This window comes from Gorilla gorilla, chromosome 17, assembly GCF_029281585.2.
Source record: "Gorilla gorilla gorilla isolate KB3781 chromosome 17, NHGRI_mGorGor1-v2.1_pri, whole genome shotgun sequence".
In the NCBI taxonomy this organism is placed as follows: domain Eukaryota; kingdom Metazoa; phylum Chordata; class Mammalia; order Primates; family Hominidae; genus Gorilla; species Gorilla gorilla.
The window spans coordinates 39,512,737-39,533,200 of NC_073241.2; the positions used below are offsets into that span (position 1 = coordinate 39,512,737).

At 43.7% G+C, this 20,464-nt stretch overlaps 1 protein-coding gene and 1 pseudogene across 2 annotated transcripts in view; one reads left to right on the forward strand and one right to left on the reverse strand.

Annotated features, from left to right (window-relative positions):
- The window catches only part of PIEZO2 (piezo type mechanosensitive ion channel component 2), a 479,685-nt gene that overhangs the window by 418,351 nt on the left and 40,870 nt on the right, over positions 1-20,464 (forward strand). For both annotated transcript variants that reach the window (XM_055368035.2, XM_031003780.3), the window contains 3 exons: positions 13,088-13,147; positions 15,529-15,695; positions 16,674-16,840. In XM_055368035.2, coding sequence (XP_055224010.1) covers positions 13,088-13,147; positions 15,529-15,695; positions 16,674-16,840 — 394 coding nt within the window. The remainder of the gene's footprint in view (positions 1-13,087; positions 13,148-15,528; positions 15,696-16,673; positions 16,841-20,464) is intronic.
- LOC101126282 (microtubule-associated tyrosine carboxypeptidase 1-like) lies at positions 1,544-6,792 on the reverse strand (annotated as a pseudogene).

The following is a 20,464-nucleotide window of genomic DNA, read 5'->3' on the forward strand; positions in this document are numbered from 1 at the left end:
TGCTCCCCAGCCTTGTCTGCAAAGGACAGAAACTTCTGAGGGATTAAGATTTTTAAATTCTAAAGAATGCCAACAGTTTTAATTTGTCCTTAATTGGTCATTTCTGACACTTGGAATAAATTAAAGTACAAAGTTAGGATATATATATATATATATATATATATATATATATTTTAAGTAGGAAAAAAGGAGAGTTGCAAATGAAACCCAAAAAAAGTAGAAGAAAACTAACTTCTTACATGGATATTAAGTAGTAAAAAAAAAAGAAATACTACAGGACATGACCTGATCAAGTTAAAAATTGTTCTTAGAAAAAGCTAAGGCCAGGCGTGGTGGCTTATGCCTGTAATCCTAGCACTTTGGGAGGCCAAGGTGAGTGGATCACGAGGTCAGGAGATCGAGACCATCCTGGCTAACACCTTGAAACCCCGTCTCTACTAAAAATACAAAAAATTAGCCCGGCGTGGTGGCAGACGCCTGTAGTCCCAGCTACTCGGGAGGCTGAGGCAGGAGAATGGCGTGAACCCGGGAGGCGGAGCTTGCAGTGAGCCAAGATCGCACCACTGCACTCCAGCCTGGGCGACAGAGGGAGATCCCGTCTAAAAAGTAAATAAATAGCCAATAAGAAAGATGAAACTTTGGCAATTTAATCAAGAAAAAAGGGAAAGCACACTTAAACAATACTCAGAAACAAGCAAACAAAAGGAACATATATTCAGCGTTATACCAAGATATTTGAAAACATGATATAAACACATCTCTAAGGGTAAAAATATTTCAAACTATAATAAAAAAATCAAAAGCGAAGTTGAAGTGCAGGTGATTCACTCAGGAGCAATATTTTATTGTATATATCAGACTAAAGATGAGTATTCTGTGTATGTTAAGAACTGCTAGAAATCAAGAAAAGAAAAATTCAATTCAATCAATGAGAGGGTGTGAAAAACAATTCACAGACCAGAAAACAAAAATGACCAAAAGGTGCTCAGTCTCACTATAATACAAGAAATACAAATGAAATATTTTGACATACTGTTTTCTTAACCCATTGGATTGACAGGAACCTAAACATTGGATAATGTCACTGTTTAGGAGCTAGTAGGAAGATAAGTACTTACATATACCATGAGTTGTATTGTGAAGTAGTAGATCCACTTTGAAGAGTTGTGTGTCATTACCTGCTAAAAGCTCAAGTGTTACATATCATACTACAGATCAGTCCCACGCCTAGGTGTTCGGCTTATTCTATAGCAGTACTTGCACATGTGTACAAACACACATGTCTAAGAGGATTCATCAGACGCTATTTGTTAATAACAAAAAATTTGGAAACATCCTAAATGCCCATATGAAGAAGAGTTAAATACATTATGTTACTAATATATTATGGAATGTTACTCAGTTCTTTAAAAATGAGATTGATAGCTTTGAGCTGGTATGGAGAACAATTCCTGACACATTATTAAGTGAAAAACAAGACACTGCAAATGGCACGCACATTATGAAATCATGAAACAAATGAAGTCAGAGTAGTACCTCAAGACAGTATTTTGCATTTTTAATGGGTGCATATAATAACTTATGAATGCAAGAGAAAGATCAGGAGGAATATTCACTCGTTAGTAACAGTCGTTACTTCTTGAGAAAGTGGAGATTAAGTGGCATGATTAAAGATAAGGCTCATCTGTTGTATTTTGTTTCTTTTTTTTTTTTTTTGAGACAGAGTCTCGCTGTGTCACACAGGCTGGAGTGCAGTGGGGTGATCTCGGCTCACTGCAACCTCAGCCTCCCGGGTTCAAGCGATTCTCATGCCTCAGCCTCCTGAGCAGCTGAGACTATAGGCGCACACCACCACGCCTAGCAATGTTTGTATTTTTAGTAGAGATGGAGTTTCACCATGTTGGCCAGGTTGGTCTTGAACTCCGGTCTTGAACTCCTGACCTCAAGTGATCTGTCCACCTTGGTCTCCCAAAGTGCTGGGATTACAGGCGTGAGCCACTGTGCCCGGCCTGTATTTTGTTTCTTTACAAAGGAAATGTATCCATAGATGGCTTGTGAAATATAAAAGGCATTAAAAAATAAAAAGGAAAAGATAATTTCTAATGGAACTCTAATTACAAAGTCTCTTCTTTTTGACCTTTCTTCTCCCGATACATCCTAGTAACTTTATCTTACTTGATTGCTTGAAGACAAAATTAATACACAATTGCTGGAACAGGTCAAACAGTAAAGAGGTACACGTATAATCTGCCCCAACCCAGTCACCTCAAAATCCTGTCCTCTAAGGTTACAAATCCTAACAGTATGTTGTGTTCACTTTCACTTCATTTCTCATGTGCACACACGTGTATGCAGGTGGTTTCCTTTATTGGTTTTTTTTTTTTTTTTTTTTTTGAGACAGAGTCTTGCTCTGTCGCCCAGGCTGGAGTTCAGTGGCGCCATCTCAGCTCACTGCAAGCTCTGCCTTCAGGGTTCACGCCATTCTTCTGCCTCAGCCTCCCAAGTAGCTCGGACTACAGGCGCCCGCCACCATGCCCAGCTAATTTTTTGTACTTTTAGTAGAGACGGGGTTTCACCGTGTTAGCCAGGATGGTCTCGATCTTCTGACCTCATGATCTGCCCGCCTCGGCCTCCCAAAGTGCTGGGATTACAGGCGTGAGTCACTGCGCTGGCCTATTTTTTTTTTAATAAGTTCATGCTTTACAAATTACTCTTTCATTTTCATTACCAATGTCATGAACATTTCTCCAATTAAGTATTTATAAAATCATATCATTCTTTTTTAATAGCTGCAAAATATTCCATAGTGCAGATATGCATAATTTATTCAATCCTCTCACCCTTAATGGACATAAGGTTGCTTCTGGATTTTTGCCACAATGAACAGTGCCATAATAGATATCACTGCACAAACATTTATACGTCATAATATATATGAGTGTGTTTAAATGCTTAGCAAAGGTTAGGAAGAACATGCATTTTCCACAGAACAGATTCGCAAAAGTGGGATGGCTTATTTAGAGTGTGCCTGTTTTTACTTTAATAGATATTTTTTGGAAAGGTTTTAGTACTTTGCCCTCCTCCATGTGAGGGACAAGACTGTCCAATTTCCTTTGGCCTCACGCCACAGGATTTTACTCTTGTTTTTATCATTTTTCTTTCTAAGGATGACAAATGGCTTTTATTTTCATTTGAATGTAGTTGAATTCTTAACTAATTAAACTGAGCATTTTTATGTCACATTTTGTTGGCGATTTTTTCTTTTCAAGTCTAGGATTTAAACACTTTTAGCATTTTCCTGCATCGTTCTGTCGGGTTGTTTGTTCTTATCAATTCATGCTATTTATATGTCAGGCTTCTTATCCCTTTTTTTCTTTTTTCTTTTTTCTTTTTTTTTGTTATTACTGTTTTAATTGTCTGGCTTCCCTCTGGACTGGGAGCTCAGTGAGGATTCTGACCAGTAACTTACACAAAAGGCGCTCTGCACCTCACCTGGTCCAGGAGGGGTTTAGGACATGGGCCACCAAACTCTAGGGCCTGTCCCTCAGGGACAACTGCAGCTGCTCCTAGGCTATGCCAGCCTCTGCCAGAGACCAGCTGTGAGGGTGTGGGCAAAGACAGGAAAAGCAGAGGCCAGTGGAGGGAGTGGGGACAGGGCCAAGGGAGCTCTTGGGCTTGATTCACAAGGCCTGAATCACTCTGTGTGTGTGTGTGTGTGTGTGTGTGTGTGTGTGCGTGTAATGGGAGTGGGGCTAGGAAAATCGGTGCCTTCCAGAAGGAGTGTCTTGTTCCCTGCCATGGAACCTTCAGGAGCTGCTGCTCACAGCCACAGGAAGTAGATCATATAAATATGGAATAAATACATGACCAGTGAGAGAGGCAAAATGTTGGAAAGCACACCCCAGACCAGCTGGGTCTCTACTACCCCAGGTAGTACCCCAGGCTCAGGCCATCAATCACCCCAGGAGAAGGGATCCCGACCCCCACCAGGACCCAGTGAGAGGCAGACAGCACGAATGTTGAAGGAGCACCAAGGGGACAGGTGAGGGAAGGGAGAGACTGGAGTACCGGGACAACCAAAGCCATCTCATGCAAGAACAAGTTTCTATTCCCAAACCACCCTCATCCCCATCAATGCTCAGCTCCCTTCCTGCCCCCATGCCTTCCCTCTGCTCAACAGAGAGCTGGAGGCAGGAGGGCGACTCAGTTTGCCAGACATGCTGCTGCAGATCCCCAGGCCCCAGGGAGGCTAGCAACGGACACAAACCCTTTGATGTTGCCACTTCTTCTCAAGGAATGCTCCTGCCCTCCCAACACCCCCCCCCAAGAAACACCCAGACCGTGGAAGCACAGAGCAAACAGCTTCATGTTCTGGGGGCCTATCTGGAGCTTCTGTCCAGGGCCTCTGTCTGCAGCCCTCAACCTACATCAGTCGGGCAGCAGGCGACCCAGCTCCGCCTCATCCAGCCGGTTGGTGGCCATGATGTGCTCCAGCTGCTGCCGAGTCCTGCATAAGGTGGAGCACCCGGGTATTATCCAGCACCCCATGGGGCCGCAGGTGGTCCACATCCTCATAGGACACCTTGCCCGGTGAGGTCAGCAGCGGGAAATCGATGGTCTGGCGATGTCCCAGAATGCACAGGATGCCGTTCAGGTACACCTGGTCCTTGCTGAATTAACTTGGCAGCGAGGTGTCTGTCTGGCCGCGCTTGGCGCGCGCGCAGTACTCCCAGCGCACGTCGGCGTCCCGCACGTAGCGCGCCGGGTCCTGGAAGAGCTGGAGGAAGGACATGCGCACAGCGTGGCGGCTGGTGTAGTAGAGTAGAACAGCGCAGCGCGCCACACGAACGGCTGCTTGCGGAGCAGTACGCTGTGCAGGGTGGCCAGGCCCTCCTCGTGGGGTTCGCTGGCCGTAGCCCGTACAGCAGCCGGCCCTCCGCGTTGTGCCACGGCTGGCGCGCGTTGTTACCGCCCCGCAGGTAGTGGGTGCCTGCGGGGAAGGCGAAGGGAGGCAGCGCCGGGCGGGGCGTTCTGGGACCCACCTACGAGCCCAGCCCTGGCCCTGCTCCACCTGGCCGGGGCTCTGGCCGCGACGCTGCCATTCTCATGCTCCCGAACACAGGCTCGCACACAAGCTCTTCCAGCCCCAGGCAGCGTGAAGCCCCTCCTCCGGTGGACTCGCACCCAAGGATCCACAGTTGCTCACATATATGAATCCTCTCCCACCCATCCGCCCACCACCCTACACCCACGCCCCCACACACGTGCACGAACTCTCCCGAACTGACATTGCCCCCAGCCCTCCTGGACACAAGAATACATATACCACACTGCCCAACATCCTGGGTGCCCATATTATTTTGAACAGTCACGCTGATGCCTTCGGTAAAAACCACCTCTTGCCCAGAGCAACAGGATTCTCGATGAAGAGGGACAGACAGATAGAAATAGTGGTTAGTGCCCTGCACCCTCCTGCCCAGCCTGGCCAGTCGCCTCCTAAACCAGGCGCCGTGTGTCCTCAAGCCAAGTCCATTCCCAGGATCTGGCCTTCCATCCACCCTGGAGGGCCTGTGTGGTGGTTGGCCTGGTGGGACCCTGAGCGTTCTCCCTCTGGCCTGTCAGGGCCTCACCAGCCCTGCCGCCACTGTCGAGAGAAGTCGGAGAGGAAGTGGAGAGAGAAAAATATACCCGAAAGGACCAAGAGATGAAGGCGAGCCCAGAGCGTGGGCAGGCATGTTCTGGCCTACCTCTGTGAGCCAGAGGGCGGAGGCGGCTGCTCAGGAAGGGAAAGCCCTGACCTCAGGAGGGACAGCGGAGAAACAAAAGGGGGAGTTAGTGGGGCCCCTCCTTCCCATGACTCCCAGCTCCCAGGCCCCTTTCATGCCTACCCATCCACCCGGATACCCACACCCTGACCTATTTCATGCCACAGCATGCCCTCCAACCAGTACTGGCGGGCTCTGGTCAGGTTGACCGCCAATGTGGGCCGGCTGTTCTCCACCATCATCACTGCCTGGGACAGCAGGTCTTCACTCAGCTGCACCACAGCCTCTTCGACGCAGCCCTCCTTCTGCATGTATTTGCCCACAATGGACCATATCTGGCACTTGGTGAGCAGCTGCCTGCCGGTGGCAGCCTCAAAGTGTTCGTAGGTTCCAAACTTCTCCAGAACAGCCTCAATGATGCCAACTGCCTGATGGATGAACTGTCCAGAGGCCTCGCAGTACTTCAGCACAGCTGTAGGCACGGGCTCCTGGTACTCGAACTGTGGATTGTAGGTGTAATGCGACTGAAAGAACTTGTCTCCCTCACGGTCCACGTTGGTTGGCCGCAGGGCCACCAACATGCAGGGGCTCTTGCTGGCACTATGGCCTGCATCGCTTTGAGTCTTAGTAATGTGAGGCAGGGAGGCTGCAGGCCGCAGGGTGCCCCCACCTGGGTTCCGTCGCCGTCCAGGTGGAGGCCGTCCCAGGGTGCCACGCCCCCTCCAGCCAGTACTATTTACAGAGTAGGTGCGCTCACTGCGACGCATGTGGCCGCGGTGGCCCAGGTGCATCTGTGAGAACGGCTGCGGTGGCCCAGGTGCATCTGTGAGAACGGCTGCTGCTCAGGCTGGGGCTGCAGTGCTGGGGGGACTGCCAGAGCCACGGGCAAGGCCAGGGACTGAGACCAGGGGTACAGTGGTGGCCCATCTCGGTCTGAGGGCTTCGGCCTATGACGCAGGGACAGGAGACTGGTAGATGGGCTGGTGGGTGCCTGATTATACGCCTGAGCCCCCGAGTCCAGCACCATTCTGTCTTGGGGGTCACATCCAGCTGGGTCACTGCAACTCCCCACACTGTCGACTTCTGGGGACACAGAAGGGCATGTGGAGACCAGCATGAGTGGGTGTGACCAGAGAACCAGCAGGCCCTGTACTCCACATTGCCTTTGGTGGGCCCAGGCTCTGCTACCAGGGGTCTGATTGGCTGCAGCATCCATTGCCTCCAGCAGACTTCACCCAAGTATGCTGGCCCAGGAGAAAGCACTTTTGTTTTCGTTTTTGTTTTTTGAGACAGGGTCTTGCTCTGTCACCCAAGGTGCAGTGCAGTGCAATGATCATAGCTCATTGCAGCCTCCAACTCCTGGCCTCAAGTGATCCTCCCGCCTCAGCCTCCCAAAGTGCTGGAATTAAACGCATGAGCCACCGTGTCCAGCGGAAAGCAAGAGTTTTAAACACCCACCTAGATGGTGGTTACTGGAATCCTCTAAGCCTGAGCTCCTGAAGGCAGGGACTGAGCCCCTTATTCATGATTCTAATCTCTGTGCTCAGCACTCACTTAATCTGGGAGGTGGTACAGTGCAGCCACAGCTGCCTGGGCTGATTAGGTAGGTGAGAAGGCCTCAGGGGCTGCCTTCTGCCTATGGCATCTTCTCAGTGCCACCCCTGCCCACCCACCTGGCTTTACCCACATCCTCCTGCCCATTTTTCCTCAGTCAATTTGAATGTCTGAGGGCCCCATGCTTATGCCAGTACCCCCCAGAATACCCTCTCTCCTCTGAGCCATCTGTTGAAATCCAAATTGGAATCTGCTTTTGGGGAGCAGAGGGAAGCTTCAGCAAATCCAAGCCAATCTCTGGCTTGTCCCCTATCTGAGGGATCTTTCGAGTGGTCATCCAAGGCCAGTGTCAGGGCGCTCACCCCAACTCTGTTCCAGGACTCAGTCCAATCCCGTCTCCCCCCAGAGACTGCCTGGAGAGGCTCCAGCTGCCGAGCTCCCTTGCCTGCTCAGCAACTCCCTTCCAGCATTTCTCCTCTCTCCTACATCATCAATCTCTTCCTCTCTACTGTAGTCTTTCCATCAGCATAAACACATGCTGTTATTTCTCCATCTTAAAAAACAAAACAAAACCCTCACTAGTACCCACCCTCCTCCAGCTACAGCCCCACTACATCTCCCTCCATTTGCTCCTATTGCAGCACATACCTCGAGTCATCTATACCCAGTCTCCAGTTCCTTCTTTCCCGTTCTCTCTTAAATCCACTCCAATTAGCCTTTTGTTCCCAGCTCTCCATCCAAATTGATCTGATCAGGGTCACCAATGACCAGCAATGACCTTCATATTGATCAGCACCCGATATAGTTAATCACTGCCTCCTGGAGGCCAGGCGTGGTGGCTCACGCCTGTAATCCCAGCACTTTGGGAGGCTAAGGTGGGCGGATCACCTGAGGTCGGGAGTTTGAGACAAGCCTGACCAACATGCAGAAACCCCATCTCTACTAAAAATACAAAATTAACTGGGTGTGGTGGTCCATGCCTGTAATCCCAGCTACTTGGGAGGCTGAGGTAGGAGAATCGCTTGAATCCGGAAGGCAGAGGTTGTGGTGAGCCAAGATCACGCCATTGCACTCCAGCCTGGGCAACAAGAGCAAAACTCTGTCTCAAAAGAAAAAAAAAAAAAAAAAAAAAAAATCACTGCATCCTGGACACATGCTGTCCACTTGGTTTTCCAAACACACTCAAACTTAGTTCTCCAATTCTCCTCCTGCCTTGCTGGTCATCCTTATCTCCCTGACCTCTTAACACTGTAACGTTCCAGGACTTGTCTATGGAAACTTCTTCATTTATGTTCACCCCCTAGGTGTTCTCATCCAGTCTTGTGGTTTTAAATACATTAGCTCAGACTTCTTCCATAAACTTTAGACCAGTGTGCCAATTTCAGTGCAGTTTGAGATTATCCCTTTTTTGTATGTTTCAGATATTTTTTCCAACCCAAGGCTTATATTTTGATTTAGTTATGGTATAAGTGGTCTAAGCAACTTTTATTTTTTTTCTTGTGTCAAATGGGTCTAAATTTCCCCTTGCAGTTTCTAGGTTTCCATCTTGCTTTTAAGAAAGTCTCTTGGCTGGGCACGGTGGCTCACCCTGTAATCCCAGAACTTTGGGAGGCCGAGGCAGGCAGATCACGAGATCAGGAGTTTGAGACCAGCTTGGCCAATATGGTGAAACCCTGTCTCTACTAAAAATACAGAAAATTATCTGGACATGGTGGCACGCACTGTAATCCCAGCTACTTGGGAGGCTGAGGTAGGAGAATCACTTGAACTTGGGAGGTGGAGGTTGCAGTGAGCTGAGACTGCACCACTGCACTCTAGCCTGGGTGACAGAGTGAGACTTTGCCTCAGGAAAAAAAAAAAAAAGTCTCTTCTCCCAAATATGATGCAGATGTTTCCCAGATTTTCTGTTAATTTTACTTACATCTTAATTTTTTTTTTGAGAAGGAGTCTTGCTCTGTTGCCAGGCTTGAGTGAAGTTGCACAAAATCAGCTCATTGCAACCTCTGCCTCCCGGGTTCAAGCAATTCTGCCTCAGCCTCCTGAGTAGCTCGGATTACAGGCACACACCACCATGCCTGGCTAATTTTTTGTATTTTCGTAGAGACCGGGTTTCACCATGTTGGCCAGGATGGTCTAGATCTCCTGACCTTGTGATCCTCCCACCTCGGCCTCCCAAAGTGCTGGGATTACAGGCATGAGCCACCGCACCTGGCTACATCTTAAATTTTTATTCTATGAAGTGGAGATCTAATTTGTTCACTTTTAGATGGATAGACAATTACGTTATTTTAGTTTATTAAGATGATTCATCCTTTTCCTACTGGATTTAAATGCCTCATTTGTCAGTGTTAGGCTCTCTTTCTTCTCGGGTGTGTTTTCAGACTCTGTATTTTGATCTTCCCTTGTATTGTCTCGCTTTGGGTCAATGCCACATACTGTTGAGTCTAGTAACTATAGAGTTTGTTTTAATTTTTAGTGGGGCAAACTCCTCTCACTACCTTTTTTTTTCAGAATTGTGTTTGCTGTTCTCAGACATTTGTCCTTCCGGAATGTTTGGATCAGTTATAAAAATTTGTTCTTTGGTCATCTTGAAAATAGCTCCTTGCTCTGTGTCATGAAGATTATTTATTGTGCACAGGCAGCACTCTTAACCTACCAATCAAAGACAGCAATAATTTAAAGATACTCTTTTAATGAATATTTACTCAGCACTTTCTTGGTACGAGGCGTCATGTCTTCCAGATAGATGAAGCACATGGATCCCATTCTTCTGAAGTGCCAGCTGTTGTCATATGTGCCTTATGTATACTGTAGTAACTAACTCGATCCTTGCAACAGCACAGGGTCATTTTATTATCCCTGCTCTACAGAGGAGCAAATAAGGTCCCAGAGAATGAAGCAACTTGCCGGAGGTCACACAGCCATTCAGTGAGTAGTGGGTCTGAAATTCCTACTAGACTTCTTTGTTCTAAAGCCTTTCATTGTAACTGGTAGGCAAGATAAGTATAGGGAAAAAATTCCTAATGATATCAAAACTGCAAAGTTCCGTTTTAAAAAGTAGAGATAAATTAATGTGTGACCTGAGGGAGAAAGGATTTCTTGCAGCCAAGTATGTCTTCAGGGAATGCTCCATGACGAAGGGAGTATTTGCACACAGCCTGACATTCTAGCAGAAGAAAGCAAGCCCATGCATAAAAAATAAAGAGCAGGTCAGCTTAGCTGGTCAAGACCAGATGTGGAGCAGCAGTAGTAAAGAGGACGGCAGAAAATAAGTTTGAGAAGATTCTTGAAGTCAGATCATGAATAACCTTAGATAGGGTAACCAGATGATAAAATGCAGGAAACTGAGCCAGGAGCTGTGGCTTACGCCTGTAATCTCAGCAACTTGGGACGCTGTGGTAGAAGGATCACTTGAGCCCGGGAGTTTGAGACCAGCCCGAGCAACATCTCTAAAAAGATTTTTTCTTAATATAGTCAGGTGTGGTATTGCACACTTGTCCTAGCTACTTGGGAGGCTGAGGAGGGAGGATCACTTGGGCCCTGGAGGTCAAGGCTGCAGTGAGCTATGATCACACCATTGCACTCCAACCTGGGCAACAGAGCAAGACCTGACTCTAATATATATACACATACACACACACACACACACACACACACACAGAATATATATGAGATATAATATATATGAGATATATATATTATATATATATATATACACACAGAGAGAGAATATACATATGACATATGTATTCTCTCTTTATATTACCTGGGCTCCATATATATATATATATACACACACATATATTCATATATACATATATATATCCTCTCTCTATATATGAAGCCCAGTTTGAGTTTTTAACATAACAAATAATGTTTAGCTTAAGTATAATCTGGACATATTTCATGGAATGTGCTTATACTTTAAAAATATGAAGATTTAAGATACCTACTTCAAACTTCACATCATTATTTGAAAATTCTGAAGATGTACTTCCTCAGAGCAACAGTATGACAACATCCTCTATCAGATGACAGCATCAACACCAAATTATAAATATTCTAGCCTCATCCCTGGGTCTATTTTGTGTCTCCTAACCTGATTTTTTCATTTTACTTTCTCATCTACCTGTTATCCTGCTATATTTCATATGTAACCCTAAACCACGTTATATCCTTTTTGTAAAAAGGTTTATTTGGAATCAATTACTGGTACCCAAATAAATAAAATTAAAACCTCAAAAAAAATGAAGATTTCTTAAAGAACTAAACACAGAACTACCCTTCAATCCGGCAGTCCCACTACTACATATATATTCAAAGGGAAGAAAATCATTATATTAAAAAGGTACCTGCAGTCACATGTTTATTGTAGCACTATTCACAATAGCATAAATATGTAATCAACTTAAGTGTCCATTGATGAACGGAGGACTGGATAAATAAAATGATATATATGTATATGTCATGGAATACTACTCTGCCATAAAAATGAATGAAATGTCTTCTGCAGCAACATGGATGGAACTGGAGGCCATTATCCTAACTGAATGCAGAAAGTCAAATATATCATGTTCTCACTTATCAGTGGGAGCTAAGCAATGGGTGCACATGGGCATACAGAGGGCAGTCATAGACACTGGAGATTATCAAATGTGGGAGAGTTGGGGACAGGGGGATTGAGGGTTGAAAAATTACCTGTTGGGTACAATGTTTGCCATTTGGTGATGGGTACACCAGAATCCCAGACTTTACCATGACACAATATGTGCTTGTAAGGAATCTGCACTTATCTCTCCTAAATATATTTTTAAATGTTCTTAAATTTAAAATTTCTTGTTTATCTTACATTCAAATTTAACTGGTTATCTTGCACTTTCATTTGCTAGATCTGACCATTTTAGCCTTAAATAAGAGGCTATGAAATGAAATGAAATCCTATAATGTCATTTTAAGATATGACAACCATTTTCTATAAAGAACCTCATAGCAAATTTATTTATTTATTTATTTATTTATTTATTTATTTATTTTAGACAAGGTCTCACTCTTTTGCCCAGGCTGGAGCGCAGTGGCACAATCACGGCTCCCAGGTTCAAGCAATCCTCCCACCCTAAGCCTCCCAAATAGCTGGGACTACAGGTGCGCACCACCACACCCAGCTAATATTTTGATTTTCTGTAGAGACGAGGTCTCACTATGTTGCCCAGGCTGGTCTCAAACTCCTGGGCTCAAGCTATCCTCTCTCCTCAACCTCCCAAAGTGCTGGGACTACAGGCATGAGCCACTGCACCCAGCATTGATAGTAAATATTTTAAGGTTTACTACTCATGAAGTCTCTGCTGCAACTCAAATCTGCCATTATAGGGCAAAAGCAGCTATAGATAATATACAGACAAATGGGCATGACTGTTAATTTCACATAATTTTCACATGCACCAAATATTATTCTCCTTTAGATTTTTCAACTATTAAAAATATAAAAGCCATTCTGAACTCACAGGCCATTTGACAACAGTCAGCCCACCAGTACTGGCCAGTACCCACCAGCGAATGTAGTTTACACATCCTTGTTTTACATAATTTTTATGCTGGCGTGGAGTAAAATAATCTAAGAGCTATGAATTCTAACAACTTTTCCCGAGGAACTCTTGAAATAGAATGTCCTAGAGTTAATTATAAAATTCCTTTTAATCTAGAAGAGTAACATTGGCATTTAATTTACCCTAGATAGAATTTAACTCATCTTTATTGAACACACTTTGCAGGTCCTGTGGAATGGGAAGACCGGGAGGATGAACCAATCAAAAAGAAATCCGATGGACCAGGTAACAAAATAAAGACAAATATGAGCTGTGGGAACTTTGAAAATGATACCTGCCCAGATCGTACATAATGGAAGGCTGCCTGAAAAATTGTGAATCGAACACTGTTTTCTGGACTATGAGTAAATAATCAGTATCCCTTGGAATCTCATCTCCACTGAAATTGCAAAATGACTCTTAAAAGTAGGTCTGGACTTTATGCAGTTGGATAAAATGTTGAATTAGTGTCAGTTTGTAAATTCCTTTATGCAAGCACCTATGAAAGAGGCTTTTAGGGAGCAAATTCTTAATGTCCCATGGAAACCATCAGAACGAAGGCACACACAAAAAATACTGGCAATTATTTTTAAAAAACACAGAGAGGAGGAGGTAAATGAGAGATAAGTAGGACTGGCGAAATTAAAGATACTCTAGAAAGTTAGGGCCAAACTCTTCATTTTAGGAGGGGAAAACCAAGCTCAGTGAGTTGGTGACTTGTTCTGGATTCCACAGATAAGTAAGAGAGTCAGGGATAGAACCCTTGTCTTCTAACTCCCAGTCCAGCCACAGTGCCATTTGGGCTCCTCATAGTATGTGATTTGGAGGAAGGTATCTTTATGCAGGAAGAAAAAAGGCCAAAGCCTCCAAATGAAATGAACTCGATGCTCTCTAGCCCTCTCTAATCATGCCATTTCTTCGTCTGCTTTGGAGCGCCTATGCGGTTATTTCTTTGTCTGCTTTGGAGCGCCTATGCGGTTATCTATCAGCAGGCCAGGTGTCAGGCTCTTTATGTCACCACACAAATGCTTCCAAGCCTCCCCTCTGCTGGCACGAAAGGAGACTTACTGAAGGCCACCTAATGCCCTCCACCGTGCCAGTCCTCAAACCCAGACTTCCAATTCTAGGTCATTGGACACACATATATGTGGACCTGGACACTCTTATTGCTGCAAAGCCTCACACCGTAACAGCTGCCAACACTTCAGATCACGTGTCTTGTTTCTCAGGCACTTTTTCGAGAGTTTGGAGTATATTAACTTGTTTAACTCTCTCAAAACAGGGAACTGAGGCAGAGAGAGATTAACTGACTTAACCTCTTAGTTGTATTAACCAAGCCTATATAACCACTAAAGAGTAGAGTTGGGATGTGAACCCAAGGAGTCTGAATCCAGAGTGTGTGCTCTTAACCACTGTGCCCTACTGCCCCTGTGGTTAAAGTCGAGTCCTCACTTTCCCTGTTGGTGAGTCGTCACCCAGGTTCACAAAGCGCCTGTGATTCATGTCTCCAGTGCAGTGGCTGCAGCCTTACCATCAGGCCCACTGTAGCAAAACTACGCCGTAATAATGTTCACCTTCATCATTTCTAAGAAAACAATTGTGGGTATGAGAAAAATACATGTCGAAAATATAAGGAGCTCCTAAAGTTCATTGATGGGTGTAACTCCAAGCCTTTCATCCTCCAGAGCCAAGCTTCCCCTTTATGTCTACACAGAGCAGCTAGAGGCTCTGTCTGAACGATTGTGAGAAATACATACCTTGCTTGAGATTTTGTAAAGGATGTGAGGAGGGGCAGAGAGGGAAACATAGGTGCTCGTGGCATCTCCTGTTCAGCGGCCACAGCGACTCACTTCATTCAGCTTCAAGCAGCGGCCGTTCTCTCCCTGTGCCTCCTTGCTCAGCAAAAGATACCCTCTCTTTTCCTTGCTTCCTAAATGTACCTCATGGAAGACTGTTAGGTGTGACATGGTTTTGAGGTTTGGGTGTCACCAGGGTAGTGACAGCACAGGTGGCAAATTGTCACACAGAACATCAGATGTCACTGTATACACATATAAGGAAGCTAGAGAAAATGTCATGAAGAAAATCAGAAAGAAAATATAGTTCCTATTCAGTAAATGGAAGTGGACCATCATAAAGCTCTCATCCTCATCGTCTTTCCCTTGAGTGGGCTGAGGAGGAGGAGGAGGAAGAGGGGTTGGTTTTGCTGTCTTAGGGGTGGCAGAGGCAGAAGAGGTGAAGGAGAGAAGGTGGAAGGGGAAACAGAAGAGGCAGGCACGTTTGGAGTAACTTTTACTGAAAACAATCCACGCGTAGAGTGGATCCACGCCGTCCAAACCCACGTTGTTCAAGGGTCAGCTGCACAGGGAGCCGCCCTGCTCGCTGTTTCCACTAAAGATTACAAGTTCTATCCTGATTTGGTCTGCCACTGCGTGTGTGCAAAGCCCCACAGAAGCTTCCTGCATGGCAGCTCTCCTCCGTGCGTGATGAGTATCTGAGTCACATGCCTTATTAGATGCACGGGCCAAGAGCCAGGTCCAGCTTTGGTAAAACATCGCTGGGCTACACAAAAGCAAAATCAATGGTATTTCCTTCCTTTAACGTCTTGTTGCCTTTCCTCCTCCTAGATAATATCATCAAGAGGATATTTAATATTTTGAAATTTACCTGGGTCCTATTTCTGGCAACAGTGGACAGTTTCACTACTTGGCTTAACTCCATTTCAAGGGAGCATATTGATATATCTACAGTTCTGAGAATTGAACGATGCATGCTGACCAGAGAAATTAAGAAGGTAACACTGCTGGTGTAATTCTTTTTGCTCCTTCCCACATTAAGAAGACATTAAAAGTCAATGTCCAAAACTCCAGGTAGGATAAGACAAAGCCCTTTCTTTCCAGGCAGTTGTGGCATAACCCCTTTGCTTTTCTGTATATTTAAATCTATTCCACACTAAGAATTAAAATAATTAAATGTCATGCACATGCACCTACACACACACGTCACAGAATGGCAACTTTATTCATCCTATCCCTCCCCTCACCACAGTTTGCAGGTGTACAGACTTTGCCTTGTTCTATATCCCTATATCTAATAGAGAATTATAGTTTTAGTCTAGAAAGTGTAGAAAGTGGTGTTTTTTTTTTCCCTCCTGAACACTGAAGTCTGGAAAGTTTGATCTAAAACTTTTTTATAAGAAAAAGTTTTAGGGTACATGTGCACAATGTGCAGGTTAGTTACGTATGTATACATGTGCCATGCTGGTGCACTGCACCCACTAACTCATCATCTAGCATTAGGTATATCTCCCAATGCTATCCCTCCCCCCTCCCCCCACCCCACAACAGACCCCAGAGTGTGATGTTCCCCTTCCTGTGTCCATGTGTTCTCATTGTTCAATTCCACCTGCACATTGTGCACATGTACCCTAAAACTTAAAGTATAATAATAAAAAAAAGAAAAAGTAGGACATACGCAGAATAACAAAATATATGGTTTAAAGACTGTATTTAAAAATAATAGTTCATTTCTTGAAAAGTTACTATGATTTGGCAAAATTATCTACCTATAAGAAGACATTTACTTAGATCTACCTAGTAATGTTGGAAACCACTTATGAAATGAGTCGACATCAATCCCCACTTGCCTAGCATGGTCCTAATCCTTATCCAGGCATGCGTGGGTATGAAAAGCTGTCTGTGTTGAGAAATGCCAGGTGGCTATACAGGTAGATGCCTCCATAAGAACTGTGGCAATGTCTCATTCTCCTCAGGGCAATGTTCCAACTCGAGAGAGCATCCACATGTACTATCAGAACCACATCATGAACCTTTCCAGAGAGTCGGGACTGGACACCATTGACGAGCATCCCGGAGCTGCTTCAGGTGCACAGACAGCCCACAGGATGGATAGTTTAGATTCACATGACAGTATCTCCAGGTATTTCACTTTCTAACAATGGGTTTACTTTTGACAAAGGTAAATGAGGTGGATGTCATCAAATATAAGAAATGAATGTGTGAGGTGAAAGTTCATCAAAACCATGCATGGACCCCCACCCTCTTCCAGCTGTCGCCATCTGTACAACAAACTATAAGGAACATTGTCCCCACCTGGAAGGAACCAAATAAAAGCAGGTATCAATAAGACACTATTAGCTATACCTGTGTGACCCAAAGGCACAGTATAGAGATTTCCAGGCTGGAGGCAAGGAAGAATGATCCCTCCCAACCCCAAAGTTATTATTTATGGGACATCTTTAGTGCCTTTCAAGATAGCCGATCCACAATGTCTTCTACATTAGGGTCTTCTACTTCTGTTGCTATCCTTGATCTTTCCCTTCAGAATTGTTACCTTAAGGTTTATGATAAAAATTCCCAAAAAGTATTCTGTTAGCTTCCATCTTCTCTGAGTTTACTATTGTATGCATTGTTTCACAACAGGATTGTCAGATGACACAGTACTAATGGGTTCGCCAGGGGCCAGCACTAAGCACTGTACCTGGGTTACCTCATTTTATCCTCTAAGACCCTACGAGATGCATGCTATTATTATCCCTGTTTTGCAAAGACAGAATTTGGTTACAGGGAGATTAAGAAACATACCCAAAGTCACACAGCTAGGATGTATATAAAAGCGGACCCACAATCCAAAATCATGTGGTTTAGCTCAGAACCCAAGCTCTCAACCACCCTAGTATGCTGTCTCTCATTGCCTCTTCCTGCACCGCAGACCAACTTACTGCCTGTCCCAGAAAAGCCTCAGAATTCTTTGCATCACAGTGTTCTGGATAGCTGATAACAATTGAACAGAGCTAGATTCTAAATTAAAGCAGAAGTCCCTGTCTTAGGAGGAAAAATCGCCTTGTTAGGGTGAAGCGCTAGACCAAATGAATTACACCTTATAGCCACCTTCATGGGTAAAGAATTGTATCACTGAGAACATTCATGTTTTATGTTTTTCATTAAACATGTTGAGTATCAGCTATTCTGTGCCAAGCCCTTGGGTCTATTCTGGGAGAGGCATATAAAGATAAGAGTAATCCCCTAAATGATTTGAGCCTAGGAAGAACTGAGATAAGGCCATTACCTCCTAAAGTGCTTGCCCTGGGGAGGACAGTGGAGACTGGTGTCTCTGACTGCTGGTCAGAAACTCCTGGATGGCTGTAGAGTCACACTTTAGAGCAAGGCACTAATGACCTGGAAAAGTATTTGTCCTTCACAAATGCTGGATATATTTCCAGATGAAATAGGAGAGGGAGCTGAGACCATTTTATTGATATCAAACCCAAAATAGACAACTGGATGTTGGAATTACAAACTGAGTGAGGAATGTGGGTAAAAAAAAAAACAAAAAGTTTTGCCCTAAAGTGCTAATTAACTGTTGCTGCATTCCTGTATTTGAGCCTCTCTAAGTATGCCTATTATTTTGCTACCCAATAATTATTATTGAGGCAGATCCATATTTATTGGTATGAAAAGATCTTTGTGATATATATACACAGTAAAAGATATACATATATTTAGTAAAAATCCAACTTTTAAAATAAGATGTATGCTAAGCCTAATTTAAAATATATATATTCATGCTTAGATTGATTTAGAAGTAATATTCGTGCGGATAACACTGTGCATGGGTGTATCCCTGCCTGCTCCCCTAAAATAGGTATTGATTCTTTTAAAGTCTTTTGAGGGATAATAAAAGAGACTATATTTTTCTTTTAATTGGTTAATAATCTTTGCTTATTTATGAGTTCCAAAGACACAGATATTTCATCTATTATTGTATATTTTTATGGAAAGAAGAAACATTTAGGACAGAAACTCATTATGATTTCAAGGTCAATCATTTATTTCCTAATTGAGATTTGGTTTAAAGTTTTAATTCATAGAATAAAATGACTGATTATTGGAAAACTGTGTCATCATAAAACTTTCTTTTTCAGTGTCTTTCTACCCAAGAATATGCACATTTCTCAATTATTAATTTCTGAAACCATTAGTAATATCAAAGTTACAAAGAGAACATTTAATATCATATCCTTCCACTGGTGAGTGTTACCAGAGCGTCACTGTGTCTTCCTGAAAACCTCCCACAATCAACATTTTGAAAGGGGAGCTTCTGTCTTCTTCTTTGACAGATTCCATTCAGACAAAAAGTCATGCTTTATTTTGAATTTTATTTTTACTTTTTGAAAGCTATTATAACTGTTCTATTTAGAAGCTTCCATATGTATTAAATTCATTCTTATTGCAACAATTGTCTCCCTATCTATTGATCATTGTATTTAAACTGAATCATTCTCTCTTTAATTTAATTCAATGTACTTAATTCATTTTAACGCTAAAACTTAAAATCCATGTCTAGCTCCATGTTACCTAAGCTCTTAAGTAGGCCAGCTAGGTCCTCCCTTAATCCTAGAGGGACCCTGCGTGGGCAAGTCTGTGAAAGCCTGCAGGTTTGTGCAGCAGGGTGGGTGGGGAGCCAAGACTTGTCCGAATGTGCTGAGCACTCGAGATGCTGACTGGTGCTGCTTCCTAGTTACAGGGTGAATGAAGGGATATTGGGGAATCTAAACATTTCTAAATCTACCCGCTGTAGGAACTATTCATGATCAAACAACCCTTTTTCAAAAACCAAGAGAATGATAGGATGAAAGAAATGCTGAGATTCTCTACAAGTAAATGTCCCAAATGATGTTTCTTTTATTTGTTCATTTATTTTTGTGTAACATTCACACGCATCCCACTGCTCTCAGCTTTGGACTGTACTGCTCTGTATATATCCAATATGGACTGGGTCGGATCCAAACTATGTCTTTATTACTTTTAAATTCTAAAATAAAAGGCTCAGACAGCTCTAGTGAACTTAACCAAAAGTCATGATCATATTCAACTGGAATCGTTTCCTCCTGCGCAGTGAAGAATACGATCACGTACATGCATAGTGTTGAGTTTGAATATTGCACCTTTGCATCTTTCTTTGAGAAAATATGCTGCCCCATCATGTGATTTGTAAAATTTTTCAAATGCCTTTTTTTAACCTCCCTTCTTGCTTCATTTTGTAATACAGAGATTTTTTTTTGTTACCTGAATCCCCAAGTGTGGCAAGCGAAATGGGTAATGAATAGAATTGCCTTTCTTCATTAATTTGTGATGACATTAAGCGTAACTGGTGACATTTTTTAGTGAACCTCTTTTGAAATGTCATGAAGCCATATAGTCTCCCACAGGGAAAAATCATACAAAGATACAATTTTTTTCATACAATCTCAAGGGTTTTATAGGCCTCCTGAGTATCACACATGAGCCTGGCTTGAAAAAAGATGCTCTAGAACCAAACTCTGAATCAGTGGCCTCAGAGAATATTCAAAGGTGAATTGAAAATAAATTTTTCATAAAATAAACATAGGAGAATCCCATCTTTATGACTTTTAACTACATAACAATGAACAATATGCCCCATTAAGAAATTAAATATTATAAATCACAATTCAGGAGGAAAAACAACTTGTTAAAATAAACTCAAGTAACTGCCTTTAAATCTGACCTAAGATTGCAAATA